The 16,187-nt window shown below is 35.3% G+C and overlaps 2 protein-coding genes across 4 annotated transcripts in view; one reads left to right on the forward strand and one right to left on the reverse strand.

Annotated features, from left to right (window-relative positions):
- Positions 1 to 273: 273 nt before the first annotated feature.
- On the forward strand, positions 274 to 3,657 carry LOC132276193 (uncharacterized protein At2g23090). The gene is made up of 3 exons (XM_059777517.1): positions 274 to 463; positions 576 to 616; positions 3,292 to 3,657. The coding sequence occupies exons 1-3, from the start codon at positions 391 to 393 to the stop codon at positions 3,409 to 3,411; spliced, it is 234 nt and encodes a 77-aa protein (XP_059633500.1). The 5' UTR covers positions 274 to 390; the 3' UTR covers positions 3,412 to 3,657.
- An 882-nt stretch (positions 3,658 to 4,539) lies between these two features.
- LOC132276192 (transcription initiation factor TFIID subunit 4b-like) overlaps positions 4,540 to 16,187 on the reverse strand; it is a 53,670-nt gene continuing 42,022 nt past the window's right edge. For all 3 annotated transcript variants that reach the window (XM_059777516.1, XM_059777514.1, XM_059777513.1), the window contains 9 exons: positions 8,533 to 8,663; positions 8,345 to 8,432; positions 8,081 to 8,216; positions 7,900 to 7,955; positions 7,772 to 7,828; positions 7,515 to 7,655; positions 7,346 to 7,411; positions 7,001 to 7,256; positions 4,540 to 5,132 (listed from right to left, as the gene is read on the reverse strand). In XM_059777516.1, the coding sequence (XP_059633499.1) occupies positions 4,960 to 5,132; positions 7,001 to 7,256; positions 7,346 to 7,411; positions 7,515 to 7,655; positions 7,772 to 7,828; positions 7,900 to 7,955; positions 8,081 to 8,216; positions 8,345 to 8,432; positions 8,533 to 8,663 (1,104 nt within the window). In that variant the 3' untranslated portion in view covers positions 4,540 to 4,959. The remainder of the gene's footprint in view (positions 5,133 to 7,000; positions 7,257 to 7,345; positions 7,412 to 7,514; positions 7,656 to 7,771; positions 7,829 to 7,899; positions 7,956 to 8,080; positions 8,217 to 8,344; positions 8,433 to 8,532; positions 8,664 to 16,187) is intronic.

Raw genomic sequence — 16,187 nt, forward strand, 5'->3', positions numbered from 1 at the left:
CTAGTTTTTTTTCAATCATTACCAGCTACACGGGCTATATTTCATTTAGTAATTTTCTACGTAAACGACGTCGTATGGAATTCGTATAGTATTTGCCTCTCGCCACAATTGTTGGCTCGCAGCCTCGCACTATGGAAGAACTTTCGCGTAACCTTCGTGTCGGACCACACTTGTCCCTTCACCACACACTACACAAACATTATACGTGTATTTGTATGAATCTATATGTATATATATACATATATATACAACAAAAAGTGGTATAATACACAGATATATATATGGTAGTCCTGACAAAGGCCTACCAAACGCAGGAAGGCGAAGGCGAAGGCGAAGGCGAAAGCTGAATTAGGGTTTGAGAGAGAGAGATCTTTGGCGATCAGAGAAGCTATGGGTGGAGGCAACGCTCAGAAGTCCAAGATGGCTCGTGAGAGAAATCTGGAGAAGAACAAAGGCGCCAAGGGTAATATATATATATAATTCTCTCAATCTTAGGGTTTTTTATTTCTTCAAAATTCATCAAAGTACCAAATTTCAATTGTATTTGACCTGATCTACGGTCTATCTCTTCGCAGGAAGTCAGCTTGATTCCAACAAGAAAGCCATGACCATCCAGGTATATCTATTGGGGGATTTTTTATTTTATTTTTCCTTGTATGATAATCTCAAAATCATCTCTTTTTTACCCTATATATATATATATATATATATATATATATATATATATATATATATATATGTATGTATGTATGTATGTATCTGTGCATGTGTTTTTTTTTTTCGTGTATATAAATGCATATATTCAATTAGTTACAGGATTTGAGCTTAGTGTCCTTGTAGCAATTCTCACTTCTACCCTATATTTATGTGTGTAAATGCATGTATTAGTTATTTGATGTGATCTGTGTGTGTATATATATATATATATATATATATATATATATATATTGATTAGTAGATGTAATCTGTAATATTAATTGCATAAACTGAGCTTACTCTCCTTCAGCTTAGAAATCAATATGGATATATATAATATTTGGATTATGATACGAATCTGTGTGTAATGACTTACCTTGGTGAGCTATTTCTATCTCTAAAGAGGTATTTTTTTTTGGATGAATCACAATTTCAATTGAATCATGATGAATGCTGTCATCGTCATCGTTCGCAATGAGGTTTTCACTCATGGATATGATTCTTTGATGTCCATTGCCTTCATTTTTGGTGAAAATTTAAGACGAGAATAATCTCAAATCATGTTTGGTCTGAAACTAATGCTTTTTTTTCCCTCCGTCATTTTCGTCTCTCTTAATTTATCTTCCTAACGGATTCTTGAGTGCAAAGTTTCCTTTGTCTTTTTCAGTCTCGACACAACATATGTTTTTAGTGAAAATTTAACGGTTCAGAAGAATTATCTCAAATTATGATTGGTTTGAAACTAATGATATTTTCCCCCCTCCATCTTATTCTCTCCTTGTTATCTTAATTTTAACTTCTAACGGAGAGTGTAAAGTTTTTTTGTCATTTTCGGTCCAAACACAACATATTGCTTAGAAATGTACAATGTTCCCTTCTTCCATTACATGCATCTAACTTCTTAAAACAAAGTCCATAAATTATCTTTTAAATGACAACAAAAATAAATAACAAATAATTGGCGCAACTCGCAAGGATACATCTACCATAATCAACCAACATCTTAAAGCAAAGTCCATAAATGATTTTACTACTGAAGACTCGCAACGCAACTGCCATAATGACCAATAAATTGAAATTTGAGGTATTAAAATTCATTCATAATTGCATGTTTATTAGAAATTCGTTGCATGTAAAGGATGAAGGGAACATCGTAAATTTCTAAGCAATATGTTGTGCTTGGACTGAAAACCAATAAGGAAAATTTACATTCAAGAATCTGTTACCACCAGTGAAGTTAATGCAGAACGAATAAATTATACAATAGTGGAGAAAAAATCTTCTAAATGACCCCAAAAATAAATCATAGATAATTGGCGCAAGGATACAACTACCAGAATCCGGTGCATCGCTGATGGTAAAGGATTCTTGAATGTAAAATTTCTGTCATTTTTAGTCCATACACAAAATATTGCTTAGAAAAGCGGAATGTTCCTTTTTCCCTTTACATGCTACAAATTGCTAAGAAACATGTGACTATGAATGAATTTCAGTACTTCAATTTTTCAATTTATTGGTCATTGTAGCATTTGCATGGTGAGTCTTCGGTAGTAGAAAATATTTATGGACTTTGTTTTAAGAAGTTAGATGATTATGATAGTTGTATCCTGCTCCAGTTATCTATGGTTTATATTCGGTGTCATTTCGGAAGATATTTTCTCCATTATGTGTATAATTTCTTCGTTTTGCATTGACTTTTTGATGGTATATAATGTTGTTCAAGGATCTAATACAAGCTACTTTATAAACTGTGCACACTTTCCTAGCTAAGGTTCCATTAAAAGTTGACATAAGAGCTAACTGTTAATCTAGTTTAACAGGTCATTTAAGGAATGCACACTCTCTCTCTCTCTCTCTCTCTCTCTCTCTCTCTCTCTCTCTCTCTCTCTCTCGTGCTTACACTTGCAGCATACTTTGTAGAAGGAAAGTTGAACTTGAGAAGATGATATCATCCAGTGTAGTAATACTTTATAAGCTGAGAGCTTCCTTAAAAGGACAAAACAATGTTCACATAATGTGAAGGTGTTTGACATTCATATATTTGTCGAGGTGAGGAGACAGTAAGATTTTGTAAACTGCATCTCTAGGACGAAGTAGTAGACCAGATGGATTTGTGAGCATGACTTTTCTGTGTTAGCCTTCATGACCAAATTCCATGAGCTTCACCCTAGGAGCAGAAGCATGGAAGGAGCAGAGATTCAGCAGCACTACTTTTTCCGATGCTCCATAGGAATGTGATATTTACCAATGGGCCAGTGACCTAACGGTATCGGTCTCTTACTTCCTAAAGGGAGGTTAGGGGTTTAAGTCTCAGAAGAGACAAGTGTGTGTGAGTACCAATAAGAAAAAAAAAAAAGAAAAAGAAAAAAAAAAGGTGATATTTAACATAAAAAAATATAAGACAAAAGCAGCAAGTACCATGCATTTATGCTCCATCTGGTTGGAGATCTGGTTAATTGAGAGAATGTAGGAGTGAATTATTGGAAGTCCGGAAAGTAATTACCATATCTGAAGTTAAAGAATCTGTGCCTATACCTTTGGACCTTTAGCAATATTACAGTTTATGATCTGATGCATGGTGATGGTTGAATGCAGTGCAAGGTGTGCATGCAGACGTTCATTTGCACCACTTCAGAGGTGAAGTGCAGGGAGCACGCGGAAGCTAAACACCCGAAAGCTGATGTGGGTGCATGTTTTCCTCATCTGAAGAAATGATATGAAATTGGGAAGGAACTTGCAGGAATGGGTTTCAACTTCGTCTGTTATCCGTCAATGCGTTTCAAGTTTGAAACTTTGGTTGTTATCTGTCATTGTGGAATATGTTTATATAATATCACCGCTTTGCTAGTACTTTCTTCCAAATTCGACTTGAATGTTTGGTTGTTTGTATGATTACATGGAAGGGCTACCATATTTGATGCTTGATAACCTTTTGGTGAAAATAGAATCTGATTGCTTGCACTCGTCTGCCTTTGCCTTTTTCTGATTCTCATGTGTGTTTCCACCATTTTGTCCTGGTAAATGGGATATGAATTAATTTAAGGCATAGTTTTAGTTCTCTAATGTACTTTGCTATCTAAGGACTCACTGCCTTGAATAATTGGACTTACTAGTTTGAGAATGGTTAGTGCGTAAAATAATGCTAAACGCAGTTTAACGGACATGGCTTTTTTCAAATGCTATTTCTTTCCGGTCTCTCCTCCGACGAAAATGAGAAAATATGATGTTTTATCATCCACGCTAGGTAAGGCTTTTTTGAAGATGTCGTTACTAAGCTAATACAATCTCATTTATGTAAAAATCATTGAATATTATTGACTGCAATTCCCTCGTGTTGCAAAATTGGATTACAATCCATGAGTCCTTTCTCCTTGTCATAAGTATTACGATTCGGATCCTAGATTCACTAGCTGACGCACAAGCAAATGCAATGGTCCCAAAATTCATAATAATCCCCTCGGATCCTCTACCATACAATAGTTTCTCTGGTAAATGCTTTAATTGTTAGTTTTATTTATTTATTTTTGTCAATTCCAGAACCATACAATAATTTCTCTCCATTGGCATAGTCTGGCCTAAACAATGTAATTTCTAACAAGTAAATTGAATGCCGAAAAAAAAACAAACATCCTTCTTTTTAAACCTAATCTTAACTCATCTGAGCTGCAAATTTGCAGAGCTAGGAGGCAGGTAACATATTTTGATCAACGGCCAAACCACCAGATATTCATTCCAACTTCTACCAGCAATTTTTAATAACATCACTGCAAGCAAGGGAACAACACGCACAAAGAAACATTTACAGATCATTCTACATAGGAAAAAAGCAATAAATAACATATGTGACTTGCAAGGTCAGCAGTCCAATTACTCACTAAGAAAATCAACTTAACAATTATTAAGATTTTTTTACAACTTTCTAACTCAACTTCTGAAAAAACATATTAAGAACTGCAACAAAAAAAATTTATTGGAGATAAATTGGTACACTTAAATTTAAAAAAAACAGAACTACCAAAAACTAATGAAATATAAACCACCAAAGATAACGACGCATATGGATTGGAGAACCAATCTGAACTTACCAAGGAAAAAAAAATATACAATTTACAAGCTTAAACATCTTCCCACTGATACTTTTTATAAAACTAACTGCAGACAAGTTACAACAAGTGAATAAGGACGGAATAATTTCAAGTAATGGCGCCATCAGTGATGAAAGAACAGCACGACTTGCTTGGGAGCGTTGCAACACACTTGAGCTTATTCAGCTACAGCATCTGCACGCATTTTTTCATGCAACTGATATATCAGTGTAGACTTTGACATCTGAGGCTCCCTTTCAAGGACAGCAATCACATCCTTAATGGAGATCTTGCGGACCACCACTGGTTGAGGCACTGAAACTTGATTCCTTCCAAATTTTCTACTCGAACCTGTGGAAAGAAAACGTGGGTAAAATCAGAGCTCATGAAATTAACCGCACAATGCCTAGTAAGGATCATATCAAGGAAATTAACCGCAATAGAGTCCAAGCTTGATTTATTTGATATACAAAATTAGCCATGAACATCCGTAAATGTAGATGATGCACAAACAATTTAAAAAGGCACCCCTTTCCTTTCTTTAGTTAGACAAAATTATAGAACCTCCCCAATGATCTATCTATTCAAAAACTACACTCGTTACAGTTTAGGTTTATAGTGGTTGGCCAACACATTCTTTTAATAGTCAACTGGTCAACATTAAAAGTTGTTCATGTCATCAAAATAAATGTTTATAATATCTTTTTGCTCTTAAATGTTGTATAATGACAATAATAAACTATTTTTAGAATATGAGGATAAATTAGTAAAGCTGCAACTTCCATTAACACCTTTCAATGACATTTGACAGGAAAGGTAATTGTAATATGTTGATACACAAGGGAGGTCTTCGTAATTTTGCTCAAGGAGAGAGGTAATTATAATTTCCTGCAGGAGGGGGATCAACATGGGGTAATGGGCTCTATATGGACCAAGCACATCGGCATCATTAAGAAAAGGAGACACGTTCCGGACATCTAGAGAATTTATCATCAGACAAGAATCAATCTTTGAGCTGAAAGACAGATGGCAACTCAAAAGCCTTGTTTAGACTAGCTAAGGGTAGCTAAATATGTTATAACCAGTCAACCAAGGGCCAGAGGTTCTGAGAAATCAAAGATAATAGGTCCTTTATCCCAAAAAAGATCCAGAAGGGAAATAACAATGAAGCTTGTACAAGTTTAACTTGTTCATGGAAAACTGAAATGATACAAAGTCTTGAGGCACACAGAAAAGTTTTAGAACAAGAATCATCATCATTACTATCCTAGCTGTAATCCCTCATGAATAAAGTTGGCCTTGCTGCGTCTTGAGACATGGGGGGAATGGAATTCTTTTTTCATTCTTCTATATTACAAGTCATTCTCACCTATTTTATATTTAAAATTTTAAAACCATTTCTAGTAACTTCATCCCTTGTTAGTTTTGATCGACCTCTCTACCTCTTACGTTCTGTGCAAACTAGTTTTCATCTTCTTATGGGTGAATCTATAAGTCCACATTGTATACATACATACCACCGAAGTCTACTCTCTTTTTTTTTAATAGGCATCACTAAGAAGCCAGCCAAAACTTAAATGGGATGAAATAATTAAATATAGTTTTTAAAAAATAAATATTGGAGGAGATCAAGAGACACGGTATATGATAGGAAAGAATGAAAAAAGAGAATTCATGGGACCAACTACATTCATATGGGACAAAGGCAAGGATGATGATGGTGATGGTGATGACGACGACGACGACTCTTCTTAGTTTCTCCTCACATTTTGATTAGTAACCCTATCTCCTTGGTCATTCCTACCATCCATCTAAACATTCTCATTTTAATTCTAACGAATGTGGTGTTTTTGTTTCCTTTTTAAAGCCATCACTTTGCCCGTGTAAGATAGTTGGAATAATGACTATCCTATAAAATAGATTATTAGAAAATGCACATAAGTAATACGTTTGTATTTATTCCATTCTTTTTTTTTTTTTTTAACATACACTTGCTCCTTTTCTCCTCTGATATATTTCCACATACATGTTACTTAAGTTCACTTATCCTAAAAAACTAAAAGAAAATATTTTATAGGATCCAGTAAGGTGAATTAAGCACTGGTGCTAAAGGCCAAGAGAAGCATTCAAACTCCTTCAACCAACAGTCCTGCTTCATGATTTATGCCAATAGTGACCAAATGCAACATTTAAATAAGATCAATTTAGATCAAACTCACCAGATGTGGCAAAGGCAGCTGACTGGCCCCTTTTTTCTGCCTCTTGATTTGCATTTCTTCCAAAGGCTGACGAAGGATTGTGGCTCACATCTTTACCCGGTTGAGAACCAGATGGTACATCAACTCCTTCACGTTTTTGCCTGGCCTGCTCAGCCATTAGTTGCCACTTTGATAGCATGTCATCTCCGCCTACAGCAGCTCGGGCAGCAACATTTGCTGCTGTTGTTCGCATTTTTTCGTCATCCTCTTTGTTTGCCTGTATATTAGGAAAAGTTAAATATACAAATTTCATTTATCAGCTGAGTGGTGAATATACAATGGTTTGAAATCAATCATCAGCGATACCTTAAGTGATTTCACACGACCTTCGTCTTTCTCCTTATCGCCATCAACTCCAGGATTACCTTCAGGCTGCATTCACAAGCATAAAATATATAGAAGAAACTCCAATAATACAATGCCCAAAAAGACAGGCATTAATGTTGAATACTAAGTGAATGCAAGAGATGCTCACTTCATCAAGTTTCTGGAGTTTTTCAGCTTCCGCCTGTTTTTTCTCCCATTCTTCTCTAGCTTTCTGGTTCATGCTAATAATTTGTTGCCGAACATCGGAGGTGATAAGAATCCGGTGCCTTGCCTTCTCAATATCAACCCGCTACAAAAATTCATATAATTTAATCTAAAAATCGAGTCACCTAACTTTCATATATATTTTTTCTTTGATCAAATCCTTTTCTTGCAGGAAAATTAATGAAAATGAGGAAGACTAACCTGTTTTGACAGCCTAATCAAATTACTTATCAGCCCATGCAGTCTTTCCTCCACGCACTGACCATTTAGTTGCATAAGAGAAGCATAAACATATCATAGTTGAAAAAATATAGTAACAACAATCTCACCAGTGACAAGCATCGCTCCACGTCATTGCTTATACTCTTTACATCGCATCTCGCCACTGCCACAGGTACAACCCAATTGTCAAGCTATGCCAGTATGTGTTATTAAAATGCTTTTATGTCCCACAACAAAATGCATATATCACAGGATTTAAAAACTCTAATGACAAGAATGGGCTTTAACTGATTTCTGCCAATTTTTTCTGAAGGGGCAGCTTCTGCAAAATCAGCCTATCTTCTTCTTCTTGCACAGCTCTTCTAGACGCTTCTGAAACTCGACTGTCCTCCTTGGAACCAGAAAAAAGTTGTTCTTCCTCTTCCTATTTTTGTACCGAAAAAAAAAAAAAAAAAAAAAACAGAATCATCATGAGCTCCTGACTGTGCATTACTTAATTAACTAGCAGGTAAACTTCCAGCCAGATACTATTAATGACAGCAAATTGCATACCCTGAGATTAACTCCACTGACAGCAGTGACGTCATTGAGTTGTTCAATGCTTTGATCCGACAATGGTCCAGATACTTTCTGCTTCTTGCTGTAGGTTAATCCATTAGTGTTAATATTTAGGAGGTGCATAGTTGGACCAATTTTTTTAAAATCATCCTGCTGCTGTGCTAGAGAATAGGTTATATCACCTTGACAGAGGTGGCGAAGAACCAAGTGCTTCAAGTGGTTTCTTCTGGCCAAAATAAGGCTTTCTTGTGGGTGCTTTCCCATTACTTCCAGGCCCAATGGGAGAGGTTGAAGATACTATCCTAGAGCTTAACTGATATAACATAAAAATAACCAGTTAACTAATTTATGACAGCAAGAGACAATCACAGAGTAATAATTAAGCAAGTACTTCGCAAAGCAAGAATGTAGTACAGTAAACCAAAAGACAGTCTCTTTTTTGGGTGTACTACGAAGGTAAAAAAAATTGCTGGGGAAAAAAAGGAATATTAGAAGGGAAGAAAAGACCTTTAAAAAACATGACAGGAAAGAATGGAAAACAGAACAAAAAAGCAAACCCAATAGAAATGACAATACTCTGGAACATGATATCTCCTAGAGAATTCTTTTGTAATGACCATTCATTCTGCCTATGTGAGGTGCTAGGCACAGACCTAACTTTCGGCACTATTATCGTACAAAGTATCTCTGCCTCAACAAGCACTTTGGAACCCCGAACTTTTACCATTTCACCAAAAAGTGACATCTTGTAGTAACCCTTCTTCTTGCTAAGAAATCCATGTTAAAGTTCGTAAATATCGGAGTCCAACAACTAGTATACCTGAAAATTCTCAAAGGTTTATGCTTCCATCAAGTAATAGAAACATCTCTAGGGTCTTTGGGTGGCTCTATTGCACCATCATCATAAACCTCTTCCAGACCTACAATGCCCTTCTCCGAAGTCTAAATAAGCCTGCTAATTTTGAGAAAACATACACGATTGCATCTCTATGTAAACCAACAATACCATGAGGCTCTGAACGTTCTGGTGACCAATCACCAGTACGACTAGAAGCATCCAATAGCAAGAGGTGTAAAACCAAACCAACGTCATGCGCGCACACCCAATGGCCAATGCCCACAAGGAAACCTTCTATTATTTGAATTTCCATAGAAGCAAAACTGTTTTAAATATAACCTCATACATAACATCATTAGTATGATAAAATATGTCCTCAAAATCACTTCTTAGGATCAGAACTTGCGTGTTGTTTAATACAACTGAAAATGTACTGAAAAGTTTTAAGTGCTAAATTTTAAGTGCAGCACTAGTTGTAATTTACAATTTTTTTGATATATATATATATACACACACACACACACACACATATAGTTTTTGGATTTTAAGTGGTCAGCTTTTAGTGATAAATGAAGTCACTATCACTTAAATTTTACTTCATTTTAAGTGACTTATTTTTTAAGTGATATTCAAAATGCGTTCTCAAACGCTCTTTAATTGGATAAGCACTTAATCCATTTAGAATTAAGCGATGAATTGAGTTATCAAACTATACCTTAGTGTTGGCGAATTTCGTAACAAAAGTTGGAGTCAGTATTTTTATTTTTAGCTTTTGATTAGATTTTTTGAAGCTAGTTTAATTAGTTAGTTAATGGCGGTAACTATGTCCAAAGCAGAATTAAAAATTGAAGATACATCAAATGGCAAAAAAGTAAAATCTCCTCTTGAACTCTCATTTTAGGGGACAATGAGGGTTCATAATTAGGGTTCATAATCATGCATTCTCATTTTAGGGGACAATGCATACGCATTTTGATTCTTTTTTTTTTTTTTGGATAAGTAATACATGTTTTGATTCATGAAAACGATGTTTTGAATACACGAAATTGTTTTTGGAATAAACATATTTAATCAGATTTTTATTTTTTATTTTTTTATGTATTCACATTTTGATTTTTTTTTTTTTTTTTTTTTTTTGGATAAGTAATACATGTTTTGATTCATGAAAACGATTTTTTGAATACACGAAATTGTTTTTGGAATAAACATATTTAAACAGATTTATTTATTATTATTATTTAAAAAAAAAAAAAAAAAAAAAAAACCAGAAAGCCTTGATCAATGCGCCAATCAATCAACAATTTCCAGAAAAATTATATTGAAGTCCAGAATAGCTTCTAGCCAGTAGCCATCAATTTATCAAACTGCATGGCAAACAGTTTAGGGCAACTTTGCTAAATCAGATTCCTAGAAAGGTTTAGGTTTCCTTTTCCGGTTATAACTAAGAAACCCTAACAAATGCTAATTCCTTCGAACTCAAAGGACTATATAAATACCTCTAGGCTCTCACATGTATATATGCAGAAATATACAAAGAGATATCTACACATTATTAAGAGATCATATATTTTTTGAGAGCATATTTTATTTTCATCATCCTCCGTGCTGCAATAGATGTTTGAGTTATAATTCATAGTGGATCATCATCTTGTGGAACTTACATTGTTGACACCTAAGTGTTTTCCCACAACAAGCACATAACCTGGATGAATAGTGGCTTAGACTGAATTGTTGGTGGAGAAGCAAATTTATGAGGAGAAAAGTTTGTTGACGAGCGGATCATGTGTCTGGACACTCGGGAAAGTTTGGTGCATCGATGTGTCTAGGAGGTAACTAGGTGTTCATTGGTTTGGGGAACTGTAACCTACTTGCAATCTTCTTTCTCATAGTGGATTCAAAATTTTTTTTTGGACTAGGTCCCATTATTTTTCCCTGTTAAAAATCATGTGTTCTTGTGTGATTGCATCTTCATTTGTTTCTGGTTTCTATATTGAATTGATTCACATTGTAGCTTTTCAAATATAATTTTTTTTTGGCTTAAGAGGGGAGTGCTCCCAAAAGGATACACAAGATGCCAAAGGCGACAACTAAAGCTTCAAGCTATCAACAAAGTCCAAAAGATGCCCCAAAGATGTCCAAAGCTTCAAATCAATAAGGATGTCTAGAAAAGAGTTGGTAACATGATGTACGAGATAATGATACTCCCTAGAATTTTGTGTGCATTGTGTGATAAAGATGTATGATCCTTTTACCTATCCTCGGGTTGTTTTGTGTAGTTTGCTCAGTGTGGATCCGAATCCTCAGTTAAAATCTCAATTGAATTTACATGACAATGACACCACAATTTTATTTGTATTAATGGTTCATAGTCTCTCTATGACTCGCAAAGGCCATGTCCATCACTGATTTAACATTAACACCTTTAGAAAGAATCATTCACTCAGCAATGAAGAAAAAGAGAAAAAAAAGGGCCAATGACAAAGAAAAGGGAAGAGTATGTAAACATGGCCACCACTGTCCTTAACATTGAGCTAAAGTGGGAAAAATTCCACACTGGATAAGTCATTCAAAATGCCATGTCCTTCACCTTCTTACCTAACATCAAACCCCTCAATCATATCCACCACCAAATCACTCGCCAACCACCATCTCTTTACCAGCCATAGCTGCTGCCCACCATCACATTCCTTAATCATTTGAAGCCATCAACAACATCAACCTAAACACCCAATTTCTATAGTTGTTAACTGGTTCTTGAAGCCGGTTCCAGTCAACACCAATGGCGGATTAAGATCTCAAAGGTAATAATGGAGTAGACAATTGTCGCCAATGACCACCATAGTGATTCTGATGGGGATTAAGTGAAAATTCAAAGAGATGAAAGTTTGAGGGGAATGTTCAATAGAGAAAACAAAACTAATGGAGGAGAAAACATTTATTGGAGGTGAACTATGGATTTCATATCTGTTGATGGTTGTGTTTCGGAGGCATGGTGATGGCGGTAGGATCACAGGGAATCCTGGTGTAAAATTCAAGAGTAAAAATGATGATGACCCTTGATTATGATTTATTTCTCTTAGTGGCTTTTGACTTTTGATTATGATTACAATATGTGATGAATCTGTATAGGATGGGATTTATGGGGTTGAGATTGACCAGACAGTAATGGCAGGAGGTGATAATTTTTTTTTTTTTTTTTGATAAGTAATAATGAAATAAAAAGGCGTTCAAAAGGGGAACGCATCTCTTATACAATAGTGGAACCGGGGCTAAGGCCCCAAAGAATCCAAGAAAATAATTAAATCATCAGAAGAAGAGCAAGAACTCCTCTTCACGTAATTGAAGAGAGAACGAAGAATATAAAGTTTCAGCATTGCCGTTGACGACTCCTTCCCTTCAAACATTCTACTATTTCTCTCCTTCCAGATGCACCACCATATGCAATGTGGGGCAATTCTCTAGAAATCGCGTATATCCCTTCTCACACGACATCCTCTCCATACATGAATCAAATCCTTAGTAGATCGTGGCATTACCCAACGCATGCCGAACAACCCAAGAATAAGATTCAAACAGGCATGCGTCACAGGACAATGCATAAGGAGGTGATCAACTGGCTCCCCCTCTTTCTTGCATAGGCGGCAGGAGGTGATAATTACACCACTGAAGTAATGGTAAAGAGAATCAGAGATAGTGTATTTCAGAAAAGAGCAGTTGTTTATAACATTGATGTAGAATTGGCTCCTGAAACCTAGTCGTCTAAATTTTTTCTTCGGTAAATAACTTGGAACAGTTACACTGCATACCATTAATCTAAGAGAAGGGATATGCTTCAGCATTGAAACAATTCAGCCTAGATAACTTTGCTAGAATAATATTTGTATGTTGGCAAATCCTATTCCAAAGAAGTATTATACTAGTGTTTTTGAGCAAATGTAACGCACGTCTTTATGGTCATGAATCCTTGCCAGTAACCTTACCAATGGAGCACTAGTTCAAACTGAGGATTGATGAATGGAGATGGACGTTGCATTGAAATATTTAAAATATGTGCTCCACGAGGTTCAATCACACTTGGGAAAAGGTAAGTGAGACCTCAAGAGAACTTAGGAGTAGGTTGGTAAAGACTCGGATAGCTTGGATCACCTTTAACCCAGGTTTTGAACTTGGTTTAATTGACCTTCGTGCATTTGGAAACTTTCAAAAGGTGTTTAAAATGTTTTTCAAAGTGAAAATATGTTTTGGAGACCTTGAACATGATTGGAGATAGTCTTAAATCAATACTCATATAGGGTCCTGTATTGAATCAAAATCTGTCCTTTAAGTCATAATACCTTAATTCCATAATTGAATTTTTGTTATGATCTTTATATGGTAAAAAAGTTGACTCAATAAGCTTTCACCATATATTATACGCCCAATCTTGAGCTTGTTTGACAACTCAATGAAACTCGAAAAGTCAGGTCTTTTGCGCAATCTGAAATTTTTTCAGAACAAAGGCGAACCGGTGACAGGTGGAACTATTACTGGGACTGGTCTAACTTCATAATGGACGTGCACTAGTCCAACTTGTCTAGAGCCACTTTTAACGCATTTTTTACTAATTCAATTTGAAGTGGATGTGAATTCAACCAAAACATGCCCGATTGATTTCTAACCATTCTAGGCCATGAATAGAGGTTTCTAAAGCCTATAAAGGAGTTTATGGTTTAGATGGAAGAGAGAGAACACATAAAGGAGTAGTGAAGAGAAAATGAAATATCCCTAGTTTTTTTGTTTGATATTTTATACTTTCTTCACCACATAGTTGGGATTTGAGACCATTCACGTAACTTTATGATTGATCTGAGAGATTAAAGCTTCATCCATTTCAATATATCAACCGTGAATCAAGCAATTATTCACACACACTTGTGAAAAAGCATAGGCGTTTCATCACTAGGACAAGCGGATCATTGTGTTGGTGTGGATCAATACCGTGTATCAAGCAACTCTTCGCATGCACTTGTGGAAGAGCAAAGGTGTCTGATATTAGGAGAAGTGGAACATAATGAGGTAATTGTGTTAGCATAAATCAGTATTGCTATTTGATTTCAAAGGCACTAAAATTGGAGGACATTGCACGTCAGGGGCAACTCAACAGCATGTGATTCAAAAGGCACTTGAATGAACAACTCGTGAAAGAACAATTTCAGCACTGAAGCTTGCTGCACTCTTTCTCGATATAGTAGATCAATTATCCTGAAACGACATAATCTCCATGATTTTACCTCGCTAAGGATTTCCGCGTAAAAAAATTGGTTACTCTTTCTCTCTTACTTTATTTATTGCAAGTGTGATTGATTGATTGATTGAATTAATTATCAACTCGGTAATAGTTAAAGCTAAAATCAAACAAAAGTGTAAAACTGTAAATAGACCTATTCTACTGCTCTAGGTCTCAAAGCATCTGCTGCATTACTCTCAAGTATCATTATTCCCTTCAAACTTAGAGGCTATTTAACTTAGAGGATCCTCACACTCTCAGTATACGTATATTATACATGATTTGCACCCCTTCTGACACCTTTTCATTGAATATTTTACTTACCAAAGAGGTAAGATATATGTAAGATATAAGTTTCTCCAAGCTTTCTCCATCTCTAGAAATTTAAATGTGTCTCCATTATATTGATCACCTCCTCTCTCTCTATGGTTCTATCTTCTGTATTTTTTCTATATCTATCATGGTATAAGAAAAGATCAGTTGGAACTTGGCTTGAAATTCTATTTCGCAAGCTTTACAGCATCAACCAAATTTTCTTTCCAACTTTTTAGGGACCCGTAGAGCTTATAAGAAAGAATTGTACTAATAAATTTCTGTTCTTTTTTCAGAATTTCGTCATTCAGCAGATTATTATTCACTGAATTCGATTACCTATCAAGCTCTCTTTTCTAATCTAAAGCATGCTCAAGAGTCCTGATACCATGTTTTGTGAACCACATCACATTCCTTAATTTTACAGACTTTGTTATTACGTACCAAAGAAAGCAGCCTACACAATAAGATTTTTTTTATTTTTTTTTAACAATTTCAGACTTAAGTTGTTATATTAACGCCAAAGAGAACAATGGACTTGGCAACACTTGGTTTAAAAAAATTCAGTACTAAATTGTTTTGCACACCAAAGAGAGCAATTCACTCGGCAAGAACTAGTCTCTCACCCAATTTAGTACTTAAAACTTTGAAGACTATTTGCCGCTACATTGCATAGCCTAAGCTTTAGATAAAGTGATTTCTAGCTGTTCTTTATTCTTTATGTTAGGATTAGAACTTGATGTAAGTTAGTAAATTTAGTAACAAAAGCCAAAATTTAACTTTTGATTAGATTTTCAGAAGTTAGGTTAGTTGCTGGTGCCTATGTCCAAGGCTGAAATCAAAATTTGAAGATACATCAAAGGTCAAAAAGGTAAAATCACCTCTAAAATAACTAACTCACCAATTAGGGTTCATAATCATTCATTCTCATTTTAGGGCACAATGCATAATAGTTTTGATTCGTCAAAGAAAATGATTGTTGAAGTCTAGAACAGCTTTATCGAATGCTCAATCGATTGAAGCAGTGCTAGTGTAACTCCATTGAACAATGCGGGAACAGTTTTTGGAAACTTCTCTTTTTTTTTTGATAAGTAAAAAATCAATAAAAAAGCGTTCAAAAGGGGAACGCGTACCGTGTACAAAAACAAAACATGAACCTATGGACCCAATGAGTCCAAGAGATCAACAACATCGTCAAAAGAATAACAGTGTCTCTCCTTCGCCCAACTGAAAATGGAGCGAATGATAGGAAACCTAGAAGGTTTAGGTTTCCTATTCTGATTACAACTAAGAACCCCTATTTACTTTGGACTCAAAGCACTATATAAAGACCTCTAGGCCTCATATCACATACACATATATAGAGAAATCTCTACACACATTATTGAGAGCAATATTTAATTTTTCATCTACATCTTGCA

This window comes from Cornus florida, unplaced genomic scaffold (assembly GCF_030987335.1).
Source record: "Cornus florida cultivar Cherokee Brave unplaced genomic scaffold, ASM3098733v1 CherokeeBrave_3.0.0_Hap2_Chr10, whole genome shotgun sequence".
Lineage (NCBI taxonomy): Eukaryota > Viridiplantae > Streptophyta > Magnoliopsida > Cornales > Cornaceae > Cornus > Cornus florida.

Excerpts from the sequence above, each read along its gene's own strand:
- LOC132276193 (XM_059777517.1), top strand. The coding sequence starts at position 391 with ATGGGTGGAGGCAACGCTCAGAAGTCCAAGATGGCTCGTGAGAGAAAT. Across the intron at positions 464-575 it reads GAAGAACAAAGGCGCCAAGG|GAAGTCAGCTTGATTCCAAC; the intron begins GTAATATATATA and ends ATCTCTTCGCAG. Across the intron at positions 617-3,291 it reads AGAAAGCCATGACCATCCAG|TGCAAGGTGTGCATGCAGAC; the intron begins GTATATCTATTG and ends GGTTGAATGCAG.